Source organism: Chrysemys picta, chromosome 8 (genome assembly GCF_011386835.1).
Source record: "Chrysemys picta bellii isolate R12L10 chromosome 8, ASM1138683v2, whole genome shotgun sequence".
NCBI classification, from domain to species: Eukaryota; Metazoa; Chordata; order Testudines; family Emydidae; genus Chrysemys; species Chrysemys picta.
In genome coordinates, this window is record NC_088798.1 from 72,027,270 (window position 1) to 72,043,997 (window position 16,728).

At 49.6% G+C, this 16,728-nt stretch overlaps 1 protein-coding gene across 2 annotated transcripts in view; it reads left to right on the forward strand.

The window, feature by feature from the left end:
• Window positions 1–853: 853 nt before the first annotated feature.
• The window catches only part of HDAC3 (histone deacetylase 3), a 29,090-nt gene continuing 13,215 nt past the window's right edge, over window positions 854–16,728 (forward strand). The window contains exons 1-2 of one of the 2 annotated variants that reach the window (XM_005280870.4): window positions 854–1,088; window positions 4,762–4,844. In XM_005280870.4, coding sequence (XP_005280927.1) covers window positions 1,034–1,088; window positions 4,762–4,844 — 138 coding nt within the window. In that variant the 5' untranslated portion in view covers window positions 854–1,033. The remainder of the gene's footprint in view (window positions 1,089–4,761; window positions 4,845–16,728) is intronic. The other variant, XM_042840744.2, reaches the window with a different exon arrangement.

The window sequence follows — 16,728 nt, forward strand, 5'->3', positions numbered from 1 at the left end:
TTTTATTTTTAACAATTGCTGTGGCCCTCCTGTTCATTATCAGAGAGACGTCTCACTGTCCTAACCCTCGCCAGTTTGTAGAGCCCTGCAAATCTGTGGATATCCACTTCATATTCACGGACCATGTTTGGGGATCGGATGTGGATACATATTTTGTATTTGCGCAGGAGTCTAACAGTTTGGATAGGAGCCATAGGAGTTGGTTTTGAGTGACATTGATAGACACTTTCTGCCTCTATGTCCCATACGGTGACCAGATGTCACGATTTTATAGGGGCAGTCCCGATTTTGGGGGCTTTTTCTTATATAGGTTCCTATTACCCCCATCCCGATTTTTCACACTTGCTGTCTGGTCATCCTCCACATCCACTGGCATTACCTGGCTATGGCAGCGGGCTGCATTGGCAATGTTCGTTTTTACTCTGCGTCCACTCTGCTCTTGGGGTGGTCTTGCCACTGCCCCTCTCGGTGCCCTGGGAGAGAGCTCGACCTCGCTCACCCGAGGACTGCTGCTGAGCCTTCCGGAGCCGGGGCGATGGCCCCGCTGTCTCCCTAAGGCTTCTCCGTGCTGTTCAGCGAGACGCTAAGGCGGCCCGGGGGACGCCACGGCCTCTCCTCCAAGCGCCGCCGGCCGGGGAAGGCAGAGCGGAATCCCGCGCTCCCGCTCGCAGTTACCCCAAGGCGCCTCATTGGGTGCAGCGCTCCCGGCAGCCCTTCCCGGTGTCAGCCCGTTCCGGCTCCCCAGCCCGGGGGGGAGGAGGGGTCGCGCCAGGCTCTGCCGGGGACGAGCCCCGAGGCTGCTCCATGACGACAGCCGGGTCACATCCGCTCTATCTGCGCGCGCAAAAACTCTGGTTGCAGCGGGGCGGGAGGATGGGACTGGTCGCGAATCAAGGATCGTCGGCTCTGCAAGGCCCGGCGGGGTGGGCTCGTGCGAGCTCTCGGCGTTGGGGGCGGGACTTGGAGCGCGGCGCGGTGATGTCACGGGTTGTGGGCGGAGGGGGCAGGCGGCGGGTCCTGGCGGCGGCGCGCCATGGCTAAGACCGTGGCCTATTTCTATGACCCGGACGTGGGCAACTTCCATTACGGTGAGAGGCGTGGGGCCCGCGGCCCCGTCCTAAGCCCTGGGCGGGGGGCAGGGAGCGGGCCCTGGGCGGGTAGAGAACCGGGGGCAGGGAGCGGACCATGGTGGAGGGTAGGGAGCGGGCCTTGGGCGGGTAGGGGACCGGCGGGCAGGGAGCATTGCTCTGTGGAGCTACAACAAACTCCCTCTGAGTTTCACTTACACCCAGGATCATCTCCGGAACATTAAGAGGACTTTCACATAACCCCCTTTCAGGCAAGCTGCTACACTCCAGGGTTTAAGGGTTGGAGGGGGCACGTTCTTTCTCTCTGTAGCTTTTCTCACTGGCCATATGCAGGTTACCCCACACAAGCTTATGAACACTTCCTTCTTGGGTTTCAGTTAAGTCCAGAATCATCTCTGGAACAACTGAAATATCCTCAACCATCATAGGCCAAGAGGTACCTTCTGTGTTCCACAAAGGACTGGAGGTACATTCTCCTTCATTAGGCACACTGCTATTTGCAACAGATAAACAATTGGAAACAGTTTTTCCTTCAACAGATAAACTGTTGCCTTCCACAAACAGTGGCTCATCACTTTTACCTGGTTCAGGCTCACTTTTACAAATTTCACTTGCCAGCAATCCATCACCCACCAGAAATCTACCCTTACCTTCCTCAGTTAGGGCTTCAAACTGACCATCAAGTTTAATTTGCTCTAAAAAATGTTTTCCTGAGCTGCTTTCTGCACTTCCTCTAATTCCAGCGTCACTTCTGAGATATTAGACGAACCTTCAGAAATGTCTTCACTATATAAACTGCTTTTCTGACTGGACAAACAGCTATTTTCCACAATCCCAAGGCTAGAGACACACTCTTCCTTGTTATAGTATACCTGGTTAAACACATGGAACTGCCTAGAGTCAAACACCCCCTCAAAAATCTCCCTGTTAGTTACAAATAATAGAGGTTTTACATTCATACTTTTTCTGGGACTGGGTTATGACATTACTTTGATTAAACATAGTTACCACATCATTATTAAACAACATACCAACATTCTTATAAACTGAACAGATTCTGTTCTGTTCTGGAGACATCATTGCTGTAGAGAGGAGCTGGGCTTCCAGGTGAACACAGTTCCTGCTGTTCTTTCATTATTTTGATTTGGAGTTTAAGTTTGGCAACTTGGGTCTCAGCTTGCAGCAGCTCCATTTGCCTCCTGTGAGATTCTCTGGTTCTCTCCTCAGCTTCTTTTTCCAGCTGGGCCAAGGTTTGCTTTTCTTGCATCCAAAGTTCTGCCATTTCTCTCTCACGCTGAAGATGCTGGCTATCTCTCAGGGCTTATAGTTTTGATTGTGGATCACTCATTGTGACTAACATTAACCTTTAACACTTTCAGTATCAAAATTTTAAAATTTGGAATAGCATGAGGTTCTGATCCAAAACCCAAATGATCTGGTTCTGTGGATTCTGCCAAGACTATGCCAATGTAACCCGTGGTGCCTGGGGCAGCCCTCATTGGAAATGCCAAGGTCAGGGCAGGCTGCAAAAGGGAGAGCAGATACTCCCAAGACTGGTGGGTAACACTGAAGTTAAACTCTCCAACCAGTGTCAGACTGTGCTTCTGATCCCCCACACTGGTTATCAAGAAGCAAAAAAAGAAATCACACAGCCCCATTTATTGCATTCCAGTTCTCTGGCTCCCAAACAGCACCTAGATCCAGTACAGTGAGAAGTTATTTTAAAACTCTACTCACATACACAAAATGTTCTTTGGACCCAAAATACCACGCTGACAGACAATCCTTTAGTGTCTAAACAGGGGTGGACAAACTTTTTGGCCTGAGGGCCACATCAGGATATGGAAGTTGTATGGCATGCCATGAATGCTCATGAAATTGGGGTTGGGGTGCAGGATGGGATGTGGGCTCTGGCTGGGGGTGCAGGCTCTGGAGTGGGGCCAGAAATGAGGAGTTTGGGGTGAGGGAGGGGGCTCCAAGCAGGGGGTTGGGGTGCGGTGGGGGCGAGGACTCCAGCTGGGGGGGTGCGCTGCCCCGTCCACAGGTGCCATCCCTGCAGCTCCCATTGGCCGCAGTTCCTGGCCAATGGGAGCTGCAGGGGCAATGCGCGGAGGCCCCTAGCTGCCCCTAAACGTAGGAACTGGAGGGGGAATGTGCCGCTGCTTCCAGGAGATGCACGGAGTTGACCCTGCTCCTCGGATGGAGCGGGGCAGGCCCCAGATCCTGCTTCCCAGCAGGAGCTTGAGGGCCAGATTAAATCGTCTGGCGGGTCGAATGTGTCCTGCGGACCGTAGTTTGCCCACCCCTGGTCTAAAACTAAGGTTTATAAAGAAAAAAGAATGACCAAGAAGAGAGATGTTAAATGGTAAAACAGTCACATACATACAAAGACTTCAAAGTCCATATATCAGGTTCCTAGCAGTATAGGTGAGTTCGTTGGCTTAAAAGGCCCTCTGGAATACATCTACAGCAGGGGTCTCAAACTCAAATGACCACGAGGGCCACATGAGGGCTTGTTCATTGACACGAGGGCCGCATCACTGACACACACACACACCCTCGCTGCCCCCGGCCCTGCCTCCACTCCACCCCTTCCATGAGGCCCCTCCTCTTCCCACCCTTCCCTGCCCCCATTCCAACTCTTTCCCCGAAGTCCCCACCCCAACTCCACCCCCTCCCTGCCCCTAGAGGGTGCATGAGGGGTGTGGCGGGGCCTCAGGGCAGGGAGTTGAGGTACAGCAGGGATTTGGGGTGCAGGCAGGGTGTGGGGTGCAGCAGGGGGCTCAGGACAGGGGATTGGGGTGTGGAGTGCAGCAGGGGGCTCAGGGCAGGGGGTTGGGGTGCAGAAGGGGTGTTGGGTGCAGGCAGGGGGCTCATGGCAGGGAGTTGGGGTGCAGAAGGGGTGTTGGGTGCAGCAGGTGGCTCAAGGCAGGGGGTTGGGGTGCAGGCAGGGGGCTCGGCAGGGAGTTGGGGTGCAGAAGGGGTGTGGGAATGCAGCAGGGGGCTTAGGGCGGGGGTTGGGGTGTGGGGTGCAGCAGGGGGCTCAGGGCAGGGAGTTGGGGGGCGGGGTGCAGGAGGGCTTCGGGCTCCGGGATGGCAGCAGCGCGGGCCAGGGCCGGGGCCAGGGCAGGCTGCCAGCCCTGGCCCCGCTCCTCTCCGGGAAGTAGCTGGAACCATGTCCCTGTGGCCCCTGGGGGAGGGGGATGCAGGGCTCCGCATGGCAAAAATGCGCTCCTCCAGGTACCTCCCACGAAGCTCCCATTGGCCGTGGTTCCCTGTTCCTGGCCAATGGGAGTTGTGGGGGGCGTGCCTGGAAGCCAGGGCAACACACGGACGGAGCCCTCTGCTTCTCTCCCTCTTCCCCCCCATTCCCCCGGCCGCAGGGACGTGATGCCAGCCGGCGCGGGGCTCAAGGGGGGCAATCCCGCGGGTGTAGTTTGCCCACCCCTGGCCTGGAGGTAGGCCGGGGGGGGGGAGGCGGGAGAGGGCAAGGGGAGCTGACCCTGTGTGTGGAGAGGGTGGGGGTGGGAGAAGGCAGGGGGAGGTGGTCCTGTTTGGGGGGTGGGGAGAGGGCAGGAAGAGGTGGTTCTGTGTGTTGGGGGGGGGGCAGGGAGTGGTGTGTCTAGCTTTGAATCCACTGAGTGTGCTGACTGTCTTCTTTTTTTCTTTCCAGGGGCAGGACATCCCATGAAGCCTCATCGCTTGGCACTGACCCACAGTCTGGTGCTTCACTATGGGCTCTACAAGAAGATGAGCGTAAGTGAAAACTGATAGGGACTATCTTGAGCCATTGCCTCCTTCTTTCCTGATCCATCCCAGAAAGTCTCCTAGTGAGAAGCGCTTAAACCAGAATATTCATACAGAAAATACCATTCCTTATCCAAGCCAACATACAGTTCTTGAAATTATTACAAGGCACATCATATTTGTCATAGTGTACCATCTGGCCTCAGAAATATATACTCTGCAACATGAGTGGGTCATATGGATTAAATAATATGTCCACAGCCAAAGGTGGTGTACCACTTAAGTGTTGAGGGGAAACTCCAAAAATACATGATTTCAGATGTGGATTTCAAGATACCTGTTTGAAACTGTGAGGTAATTATTTTTATAAATAGCAACCAGCCATGCTAAAAGGATACTTGTTGGTCTCCATTTGTACCTTTCACAGAAGAGCTACTGATTGGGAAGAATAGCTTATCGTATATACTCGTTCATAAGCCAGTTTTTTTTTGTAAAAAAGGGAAGGATCAGAGAAGGGGGTCGGCTTATGAATGGGTATAGACATAGGCGGCGAGTTCCATACCCACGTGGTGCTCGGGCACCAGCAATATTCAGAGACAGATGCCCAGCTCCAGCAATACTTGGGGCCGGGTGTCCTTGACTTGGGAATGGCGGAGGATAAGTGAGTTATAAAGGGAAGGGATCTCAATTTAAACCAGAAATGACTAAAATACATCTTTGACTGGATCTATGAATAAATCTATGACTGGGTTTGGACAGTACTTGCTTTTTAGGCAAAACAATGAATGATGCAATCTGAAGCTGGTATTGCGTCATACATGATATGAATTGCATCATGTTATTCCTAGAAGTCATGGATGATGCAATCATAACGAAAACAACAAGGAGTCTGGTGGCACCTTAAAGACTAACAGATTTATTTGGGCATACCCAAAAAGTAAAAACCTCACTTCTTCGGATGCATAGAGTGAAAGTTACAGAGGCAGGCATTATATACTGACACATGGAGAGCAGGGAGTTACTTCACAAGTGGAGAACCAGTGTTGACAGGGCCAATTCAATCAGGGTGGATGTAGTCCACTCCCAATAATAGATGATTTGTTTTTTGAACAAAAAAACTTCAGAAACAGACTTCAAAGAGAAACAGCAGAACTAAAATTCATTTGCAAATTCAACACCATTAATCTGGGCTTGAATAGGGACTGGGAGTGGCTGGCTCACTACAGAAGCAGCTTTTCTTCTCCTGGAATTGACACCTCCTCATCTATTATTGGGAGTGGACTACATCCACCCTGATTGAATTGGCCCTGTCAACACTGGTTCTCCACTTGTGAAGTAACTCCCTGCTCTCCATGTGTCAGTATATAATGCCTGCCTCTGTAACTTTCACTCTATGCATCCGAAGAAGTGAGGATTTTACTCACGAAAGCTTATGCCCAAATAAATCTGTTAGTCTTTAAGGTGCCACCAGACTCCTTGTTGTTTTTGTAGATACAGACTAACACGGCTACCCCCTGATACTTGAAATCATAACGAAGTTTACATCACTCTGCTGAACAAATTGCCCTATATCAGCTCTAGAAATCATACAGTGTCGTGCTCTCTTATTTGTCAGTGTTTGATTTTGCAAAGGGACACATTTCTGTTTAGCCAAAGTGAGCAGAGATGCCTCGTACTTGAGTGAACAGTGCAGATAACTTCTGCTATGTTTGTGGTGAAGTGACTTTTGCATCACAAAGCGCAGTATAACCACTATGGTTAAGAAAGCCTATCACCTTTATTTTGGCTGCAAAATTGGAGATCAGGACAAGAGGTGGGCCCCACACATATGCTGCAACACTTGTGCAACAAATCTTTGCCAGTGGTTGAACAGGAAAAGGAAATCTATGCCTTTTGCAGTGCCAATGATTTGGAGAGAGCCAACAGATCATACCAGCAATTGTTACTTCTGCATGGTACCTCCAGTTGGGAAAGGTGTGTCAAAGAAGAAAAAGTGGACTGTGCATTATCCAAACATTCCATCCGCTATACGCCCAGTACCCCACGGAGAAGGACTGCCGGTTCCTGATGCACCAGAATCATTCTCACTTGAGTCAGACGAGGAAGAGGATGAAACTTCTGGTCCTGAACCATCAATGTCACAGGACCCACATTTTCTCCCATCCTCCTCCTCTGAACCACACCTCATAACACAAGGTGAACTGAATGACCTTGTCAGGGATTTGGAACTACCCAAGAGTAAGGCAGAGCTGTTGGGCTCCAGACTACAGCAGTGGAATCTCCTGGCAGGTGATGTTAGGGTTTCCATGTTCCGTGACCATCAAAAGGATCTTGTCCCATTCTTCTTCATGGAAGGTGATGTTGTAGCGTGCAACAACATGGATGGTGTGATGGCAGCCCTCAACATCGTTCACAATCCAGACGAGTGGAGACTGTTCATTAATTCATCGAAGACGAGTCTTAAAGCTGTTTTACTGCATAATGGCAATGTTTTGCCATCAATCCAGTTGGTAGTCCATATGCTGCTAACAGGGGAGTTTGAGTGGGAGTTCACAGGGGGAGGTGGAAGGGGAGGCAGGAGGGCATGGTGCCCCGTGTGCTGTGTTACCCCAGGTGCGGAGGGCACAGGTGAGCAGGCGGGCACAGACAACAGCAGCCATGAGCCAAGCAGCAGGGGACACAATGCAGATGATTGCATGTGGCAGCTGCGGTATGTACATGGTCCTAGCGGGGGTGCCTGAACAGAGGTATGTCTGTATGAAGTGCCGCCTAACAGAGCTGCTGGAAGAAAAGATCCGAGGTTTGGAGATGCAGATAGATACCCTGGTAGAGTTTAGAAGGGGGTTCGAGCAGCTGATGGAGCAAAGGCAAGGAGTGGCTGAAGGGGAATGCTCAGGGGTACAGGTGAAAGCAGGGGCAAAGGCCTGTGAGGGGGGAATGCCGGGGGAGAACAAGGGCAGTGGAAGCATGTGACCGTGAGAAGCAGGCCAAGGAAAAGGAGGGCCAGTGAAGGAGAAATAGAGCTCAGGAACAGGTTTGGGTTTTTGGAAAACGAGGAAGGGGTGCAGCAGGTGGTAACTGAAGGTGGGAGGGTGAGGAAGAAGAGAAAAGCAGCTAGTCCCATAGAAAGAGGGGAGGAGTTGATGGAGACAGCACCAAATCTGGGCCCCGGGAGGATACAGGATGGCATAAGGGGGATTATAAGGGAAAACAGGAATGGACAGGGGTTGCAACTAGAGGGAACAGGGGATAGATTAGTAGATCGCACTGTCACCAGGCAAAGGCAGGTTTACGTGATTGGGGACTCCTTACTGAGGAGGTTAGACAGGCCTGTGACCAGGGCGGATCCAGAGAACAGAAGGGTGTGCTGTCTACCGGGCGCTAAGATACGGGATGTGGACCTGCGGTTGAAAAGGATCCTAAAAGGAGCAGGTAAGAACCCCTTGATCATCCTTCATGTAGGAACGAATGACACGGCTAGGTTCTCGCTGGAGAGAATCAAGGGAGATTATGCCAGGCTGGGGAAGACGCTTAAGGAAATCAAGGCTCAGATCATCTTCAGTGGGATTCTGCCTGTTCCTAGAGAAGGGCAGCAAAGGGGTGACAGGATTGTGATGATAAATAGTTGGCTAAGGGAGTGGTGCTATAAAGAGGGCTTTGGGATGTATGGCCATTGGGAGGCTTTTGGGGACAGAAAACTGTTCTCACGGGACGGACTTCACCTAAGTAGGGAAGGAAATAGACTTCTGGGAGGGAGGCTGGCACATCTCATCAAAAGAGCTTTAAACTAGGAATTTGGGGGAGACGGTTGGGAGATGTCCAGTTAATCTCCACACCAGATTATAACATTGAGAGGGAGGACGATGAGATAAGAACGGATATAGCCGGGGGGAAGAGATTGGACATAAGGAGGAGCAGGTGGATGGATACTAATAGGACATACTGGCGGTACGGTGTCCGTACCAAATTGGGCAACGAATGTGAGAGAGGCCAAACGGCATAAATTAAGATGTTTATACACCAATGCGAGAAGCCTAGGTAACAAAATGGAGGAACTGGAGCTCCTGGTCTGAGAAATGAAACCGGATATCATAGGAATAACCGAAACGTGGTGGAACGGTAGTCATGACTGGAGTACAGGTATGGAAGGGTATGTGCTGTTTAGGAAGGACCGGAACAAAGGCAAAGGTGGTGGAGTAGCATTCTATGTCAATAATGAGGTAAACTAAAGAAATAATAAGTGATGGAATGGATAAGACGGAGTTTGTCTGGGCAATACTCACACTGGGTAAAAGAACTACTAGAGCCTCCCCTGGGATAGTGGTTGGGGTGTGCTATAGACCGCCGGGATCTAGCCTGGATATGGACAGAGAACTCTTTAATGTTTTTAGGGAAGTAAATACTAATAGGAACTGTGTAATCATGGGAGACTTTAACTTCCCAGATATAGATTGGGGAACAAATGCTAGTAACAATAATAGGGCTCAGATTTTCCTAAATGTGATCGCTGATGAATTCCTTCATCAAGTAGTTGCTGAACCGACGAGGGGGGGATGCCATTTTAGATTTGGTTTTGGTGAGTAGTGAGGACCTCGTTGAGGAAATGGTTGTAGGGGACAACCTTGGCCCAAGTGATCATGAGCTAATTCGGTTTAAACTAAAATGGAAGGATTAACAGAATTAAATCGGAGACTAAGGTTTACGATTTCAAAAGGGCTAACTTTAGTAAATTAAGGTGACTAGTTAGGGAAGTGGATTGGACTAACATATTTATGGATCTAAAGGTGGAAGGTGCCTGGGATTATTTCAAGTTGAAGTTGCAGGAGCTGTTGGAGGCCTGTATCCCGAGAAAAGGAAAACGGTTCGTGGGCAGGAGATTTAGACCGAGCTGGATGAGCGAGCATCTCAGAGGGGTGATTAAGAAAAAACAGAACGCGTACAAGGAGTGGAAGATGGGAGGGATCAGCAAAGAAACCTACCTTATTGAAGTCAGAGCATGTAGAGATGGAGTGAGAAAGGCCAAAAGCCGTGTAGAGTTGGACCTTGCAAGGAGAATTAAAACCAATAGTAAGAGGTTTTATAGCCATATAAATAGGAAGAAAACAAAGAAAGAAGAAGTGGGACCGCTTAAGACTGTAGATGGAGTGGAGATTAAGGATAATCTAGGCATGGCACAATGTCTAAACGAATATTTTGCATTGGTCTTTAATGAGGCTAATGAAGGGTTTAGGAATATTGGCAGCGTGACGGATGGGAATAAAGGAGGGAGGGGGTTGACATTACCGTATCCGAGGTAGAAGCCAAACTCAAACAGCTTAATGGGACTAAATCGGGCAGACAGGATGATCTTCATCCGAGAATATTAAAGGAACTGGCGCGAGAAATTGCAAGCCCGTTAGCGATAATTTTTAATGAATCGGTAAACTCGGGGGTGGTACCGTTTGACTGGAGAATAGCTAATGTGGTTCCTGTTTTCAAGAAGGGGAAAAAAAGTGACCCAGGTAACTACAGGCCTGTTAGTTTAACATCTGTAATATGCAAGGTCTTGGAAAAAATTTTGAAGGAGAAAGTAGTTAAGGACCTTGAGGTCAATGGCAATTGGGACAAATTACAACACGGTTTTACGAAAGGTAGATCGTGCCAAACCAACCTGATCTCCTCCTTTGAGAAAGTAACAGATTTTTTAGATAAAGGAAATGCGGTGGATCTAATATAGCTCGATTTCAGCAAAGCGTTTGATACGGTACCGCATGAGGAATTACTGGTTAAATTGGAAAAGATGGGGATCGATATGAAAATCCAGAGGTGGATAAAGAACTGGTTAAAGGGGAGACTGCAGCGGGTCGTACTGAAAGGTGAACTGTCAGGTTGGAGGGAGGTTACCAGTGGAGTTCCTCAAGGTTCGGTTTTGGGTCCGATTTTATTTAATCTATTTATTACTGACCTCGGAACCGAATGTAGGAGTGTGCTGATAAAGTTTGCAGATGACACAAAGTTGGGAGGTATTACCAATTCGGAGAAGGATCGGGATATCCTGCAGGGAGATTTGGATGACCTTGTAAACTGGAGTAATAGTAATAGGATGAAATTTAATAGTGAGAAGTGTAAGGTTATGCATTTAGGGATGACTAACAAGAATTTTAGTTATAAGCTGGGGACGCATCGGTTGGAAGTAACAGAAGAGGAGAAGGACCTCGGAGTCCTGGTTGATCACAGGATGACTATGAGCTGCCAATGTGATATGGCCATGAAAAAAGCTAATGCGGTCTTGGGATGCATTAGGCAAGGTATTTCTAGTGCTGGTTCCATTATACAAGGCACTGGTGAGACCTCATTTGGAGTACTGTGTGCGGTTCTGGTCTCCCATGTTTAAAAAGGATGAATTCAAACTGGAACGGGTACAGAGAAGGGCCACTAGGATGATCCAAGGAATGGAAAACCTGTTGTATGAAAGGAGACTCGAGGAGCTCGGTTTGTTTACCTTAAGCAAAAGAAGGCTGAGGGGGGATATGATTGCTCTCTTTAAATATATCAGAGGGATAAATACCAGAGAGGGAGAGGAATTATTTCAGCTCAGTACTAATGTGGACACGAGAACAAATGGATATAAACTGGCCGTCGGGAAGTTTAGGCTTGAAATTAGACGAAGATTTCTAACCATCAGAGGGGTGAAATTCTGGAACAGCCTTCCGAGGGAAACAGTGGGGGCGAAAGACCTCTCTGGCTTTAAGATTAAGCTTGATAAGTTTATGGAGGGGATGGTTTGATGGGATAACATGATTTTAGTCAATAGGTCAATAACGTGCCATCGCTGGTAATTAGTAACAATGGTCAATAATGGGATATTAGAAGTTACTACAGAGAACTTTTTCCGGAGGGTCTGGCTGGAGAATCTTGCCCGCATGCTCGGGGTTCAGCTGATCGCCATATTTGGGGTCGGGAAGGAATTTTCCTCCAGGGTAGATTGGCAGAGGCCCTGGAGGTTTTTCGCCTTCCTCCGCAGCATGGGGCAGGGGTCGCTTGCTGGGCAGGGGTCGCTTGCTGGAGGATTCTCTACGACTTGAAGTCTTTAAATCATGATTTGGGGACTTCAACAGCTGAGTCAAGGGAGAGAATTATTCCAGGAGTGGGTGGGTCAACTTGTGGCCTGCATCATGCGGGAGGTCAGACTAGATGATCATAATGGTCCCGTCTGACCTTAAAGTCTATGAGTCTATGAAACCTATGTCAACATAAAACAACTTTTGAGGTGCATAAACTATGACCAACATCAGTGGCAGCTTTGTGGCGATTTGAAGGTTGTTGCTCTCTTTCTTGGTCTGCAGACTGGATACACAAAGTACTGCTGTTTTCTCTGCGAATGGGATAGTCGTGCAAGAGATTCCCACTACATCAAGAAAGATTGGCCACTCCAACAGTCATTGGAGCCTGGGAGGAAAAGTGTTCAGCATCCACCACTTGTTGAATCAAGGAAGTCACCCTTACACATCAAGCTGGGTCTGATGAAGAACTTTGTCAAGGCCATTGACAAAACACAAGCAGCTTTCAGGTACCTCCGTGGAAAATTTCCAAGGTTAAGTGAAGCTAAGATAAAGGAAGGTGTCTTTGTTGGTCCTCAGATTCGTGAACTTCTTCGAGATGATGCATTTGACCATGCACTGCGTGACAAGGAAAAGACGGCATGGAAAGCCTTCCAGTTAGTGGCAATAAATTTTCTCGGAAACAACAAGGTAGACAACTACAGGTTGTTGGTGGAAAACCTCCTCAAAGCATACAAAAGCCTTGGTTGCAACATGTCACTAAAGATACATTTTTTGCACTCTCATCTAGATTTTTTCCACCAAACTGCGGAGCAGTGAGCGACGAGCACGGCGAGCGATTTCACCAGGACATTGCAACAATGGAGAAATGCTATCAGGGCAAATGGAGCCCATCAATGCTTGCAGACTATTGCTGAACAGTGACAAGAGATTCTCCATTTAATGAATACAAGAGACAAGCCAAGAAGGGCCGAGTAGACATTGAATAGGACTAAACTATGTACATAATAGTTTTTTGCCTTTTGTTTCATAATAAATTTTATTTATATAACTCTTTTGCTGATTTTTAAAATGTTACATAAACAGGACAGGTGAAATATTATCATGTAAAGCAACCATAAACACATGAAAAGACCTAGGTTTACAATTTATGATTAAAACTCTACTATCTACACAATATACATAGACATAAAATGTAAAAACTTAAATATCTTAGGGTAGGTCTACACTACGATAGTAGTTCAATTTTACTTAAAGCGAATTTGTGGAACCGATATTACAAAGTCGAACGTGTGTATCCACACTCAGGACAGTAATTCGACTTTGTGAGTCCACACTAACTGGGCAAGCATCGACATTGGAAGCGGTGCACTGTGGGCAGCTATCCCACAGTTCCTGCAGTCCCCGCTGCCCACTGGAATTCCGGGTCGAGCCCCCAATGCCTGCTGGGGCAAAAAATGTGTCGAGGGTGGTTTTGGGTAACTGTCGTCATTCAACCGTCACTCCCGCCCTCCCTCCGTGAAAGCGCCGGCGGGCAATCAGTTCACGCACTTTTCTGGTGATTGACAGCGCGGACGCCACAGCGCTGCGAGCATGGAGCCCGCTGCGATCATCGTTGCAATTATGGCCATTGTCAACACCTCGCACCTTATCATCCACCTTTTCCAGAGGCAGATGCTGAGAAATCGGGCGAGGAGGTACGGCAGCGCGGTGAGGACATTAAGTCTGAGAGGGGCACAGACCTCTCACAAAGCACAGGACCCTGCGCCGTGGACATCATGGTGGCAATGGGTCATGTTGATGCTGTGGAACTGCGATTCTGGGCCCAGGAAACAAGCATGGACTGGTGGGACCGCATAGTGCTGCAGGTCTGGGATGAATCACAGTGGCTGCGAAACTTTTGGATGCGTAAGGGAACTTTCCTGGAACTTTGTGACTTGCTGTCCCCTGCCCTGAAGCACAAGGGCACCTGGATGCGAGCAGCCCTGACTGTCCAGAAGCGAGTGGCCATAGCCCTCTGGAAGCTTGCAACGCCAGACAGCTACCGGTCAGTCGCGAATCACTTTGGAGTGGGCAGATCTACCGTGAAGGTTGCTGTGATGCAAGTAGCCAACGCAATCGTTGAGCTACTGCTCTCAAAGGTAGTGATCCTGGGAAACTTGCAGGTGATCATAGATGGCTTCGCTGCCTTGGGATTCCCAAACTGCGGTGGGGTTATAGATGGAACTCACATCCCTATCCTGGGACCGGCCCACCAGGCCAGCCAGTACATTAACCGAAAGGGCTACTTTTCAATGGTGCTGCAAGCACTGGTGGACCATAGGGGACGTTTTACCAACATCAAAGTCGGATGGCCGGGCAAGGTTCATGACGCTCGCGTTTTCAGGAACTCTGGTCTGTTTAGATGGCTGCAGGAAGGTATTTACTTCCCGGACCACAAAATAACTGTTGGGGATGTGGAGATGCCTATAGTCATCCACTGGGACCCAGCCTACCCGCTAATTCCCTGGCTCATGAAGCCCTATACAGGCGCCCTGGACAGTGAAAAAGAACTCTTCAACTACCTGCTGAGCAAGTGCAGAATGGTGGTGGAGTGTGCTTTTGGACGTCTGAAGGGGAGATGGAGAAGCTTACTGACTCGCTCTGATCTCAGCGAAACCAATATCCCCATTGTTATTGCAGCTTGCTGTGTGCTCCACAATCTCTGTGAGAGCAAGGGGGAGACGTTTATGGCGGGGTGGTAGGTTGAGGCAAATCGCCTGGCTGCTGATTATGCCCAGCCAGACAGCTGGAAGATTAGAAGAGCCCAGCGGGACGCGCTGTGCATCCGGGAAGCTTTGAAAGCTAGGTTCCAGAGTGAACAGGGTAACCTGTGACTATTAAGTTTGTTGCAACAGAAGCTGAACCTGCCCCTGTTTCTTTACCCAGTTAATGTTGACTATCCTCTCCAGTTACCAACCCCCTTCCCCCCCTTCCAACACACCTTTAAAAATAAAATAAATGAAACTTTGTTCATTAACACCGTTTTCTTTATTAAGGATTTCATGGTAAAGTGTTGAAACTGGGACGCAGACTGTGGTGGGAAGCGGGTGTAGTGATGGAAAGGATGCTTCTAAACTCGAGGAATGACAGGCTCCTGCTCCTAGAGCGGTCTGCAGTGGTGGACTGGTTGTTTCAACGGAGCCTGCCACCCCTCCTTTTTGGGACTCTGTGTGTGTGGGCTATGTGACTTTGTGGCGGGGGAGGGCGGTTACAGATCCCCTGCTGTGTGGCTCTGTCATCCAGGCTAAGGACTGCTGCATAAGATCTGTAACCGCCCTCCTCCGCCACAAACTCACATAGCCCCCACACACAGAACATGAAAACCACCTCCCAGACTGACCAGGGTGCCTAGTGACTGCAATGTGTGTGTGACCTTCTGCTGAACCTGCCCTCATGTCTGTACCCTGGTAAAGGTGACTGTCCTCTCCAATTACCAACCCCCTTCACCCCCTTCAAACACACTCTCCTCTAAAAGAACATGATGGAAACAGTAATTAACAGAAATGTATTTTTTATTAACAACTACACAGTTAGAGGATGAAACTGGGACGGGGGCTTGGGTGAGGTGCTTTTGGAGTCAAGGAAAGGACTTATCAAATCTTTGGGAATGAGAGCCTTCTGTTACTTGAGCAGTCTGCAGGGATGGAGTGACTGTTTCCACGGCCCCTGCCGCCCCTCCTTCTTGGGACTTTGGGTGAGGGGGGGATGGGACTTTGTGGCGGGGGAGGGCGGTTAGAGATAGAATGCAGCGGGGCTCTGTCCTCTTGCCTCCGGTCCTGCAGAACATCTACAAGGCGCCGGAGCTTTGTCCGTTTGCTCCCTCATTAGTCCAAGCAGCGTTTGAGTCGCCTGCTGGTCTTCCTGCCGCCACCTGTCCTCCCGTTCGCTGTGTGATCGCTGGTATTGCGACATGTTCTCCCTCCACTGGGTCTGCTGTGCCGCCTCGGCTCGGGAGCAGCCCATAAGTTCTGAGAACATCTCATCCCGTGTCCTTCTGTTTCGTCGCCTGATCTGCGCCAGCCTCTGGGAGGGGGATGTCGGGGTAGCACGGGAGGCACTTGCAGCTGTGGGATGGGAAAAAGGGAGTGAATTCCTCAGAAAGATACAGTTTTGCGAACAATGAATATAGTCTTTCTCTGTGAACAAGACCATGCACAGCACCTATCACATGCGCACTCAGTACAAGGTCGAATTTTCGGCCTTCCCATTGAGTGCCTGGGGTCTTGCTGTACAGATCACACAAGCGGGGCTGAACAATGGAATTCAGCTAGCAGGCGGACATGGTAAGCCGTAGACTTTTGGCTACTTAAAGCTTAATTTATAGCAGTGCCTTCCTTTCACGTTCCAAGCAATGCTCCTAGCGTTGGCCAGTTCCTGCTGCCGGCAATCTGGCCAGCATGAACTCTGCCCCTGTCCCAACCCCCTCGCGGCTGTCCCCGGGAAAGATCCCTGCATGCTTTTTTCGATCGCAGCTCCGAAAGCACGGACTCATCGCCCCACACAGTGATCAGATCCAAGACTTCCCGATCAGTCCATGCTGGGGCCCTCTTTCTATTCTGCGATTGCATGGTCACCTCTACTGGAGAGCTCTGCATCGTTGCCAGTGCTGCTGAGCTCACCACGATGTCCAAACAGGAAATGAGATTCAAACTGCCCAGACAGGAAAAGGAATTCAAATTCAAATTTTCCCGGGGCTTTTCCTGTGTGTCTGGTCAGAGCATCCGAGCTCGGACTGCTGTCCAGCGCGTCAACAGAGTGGTGCACTGTGGGATGCCTCCTGGAGCTATTAGCGTCGAATTCCATCCACACCT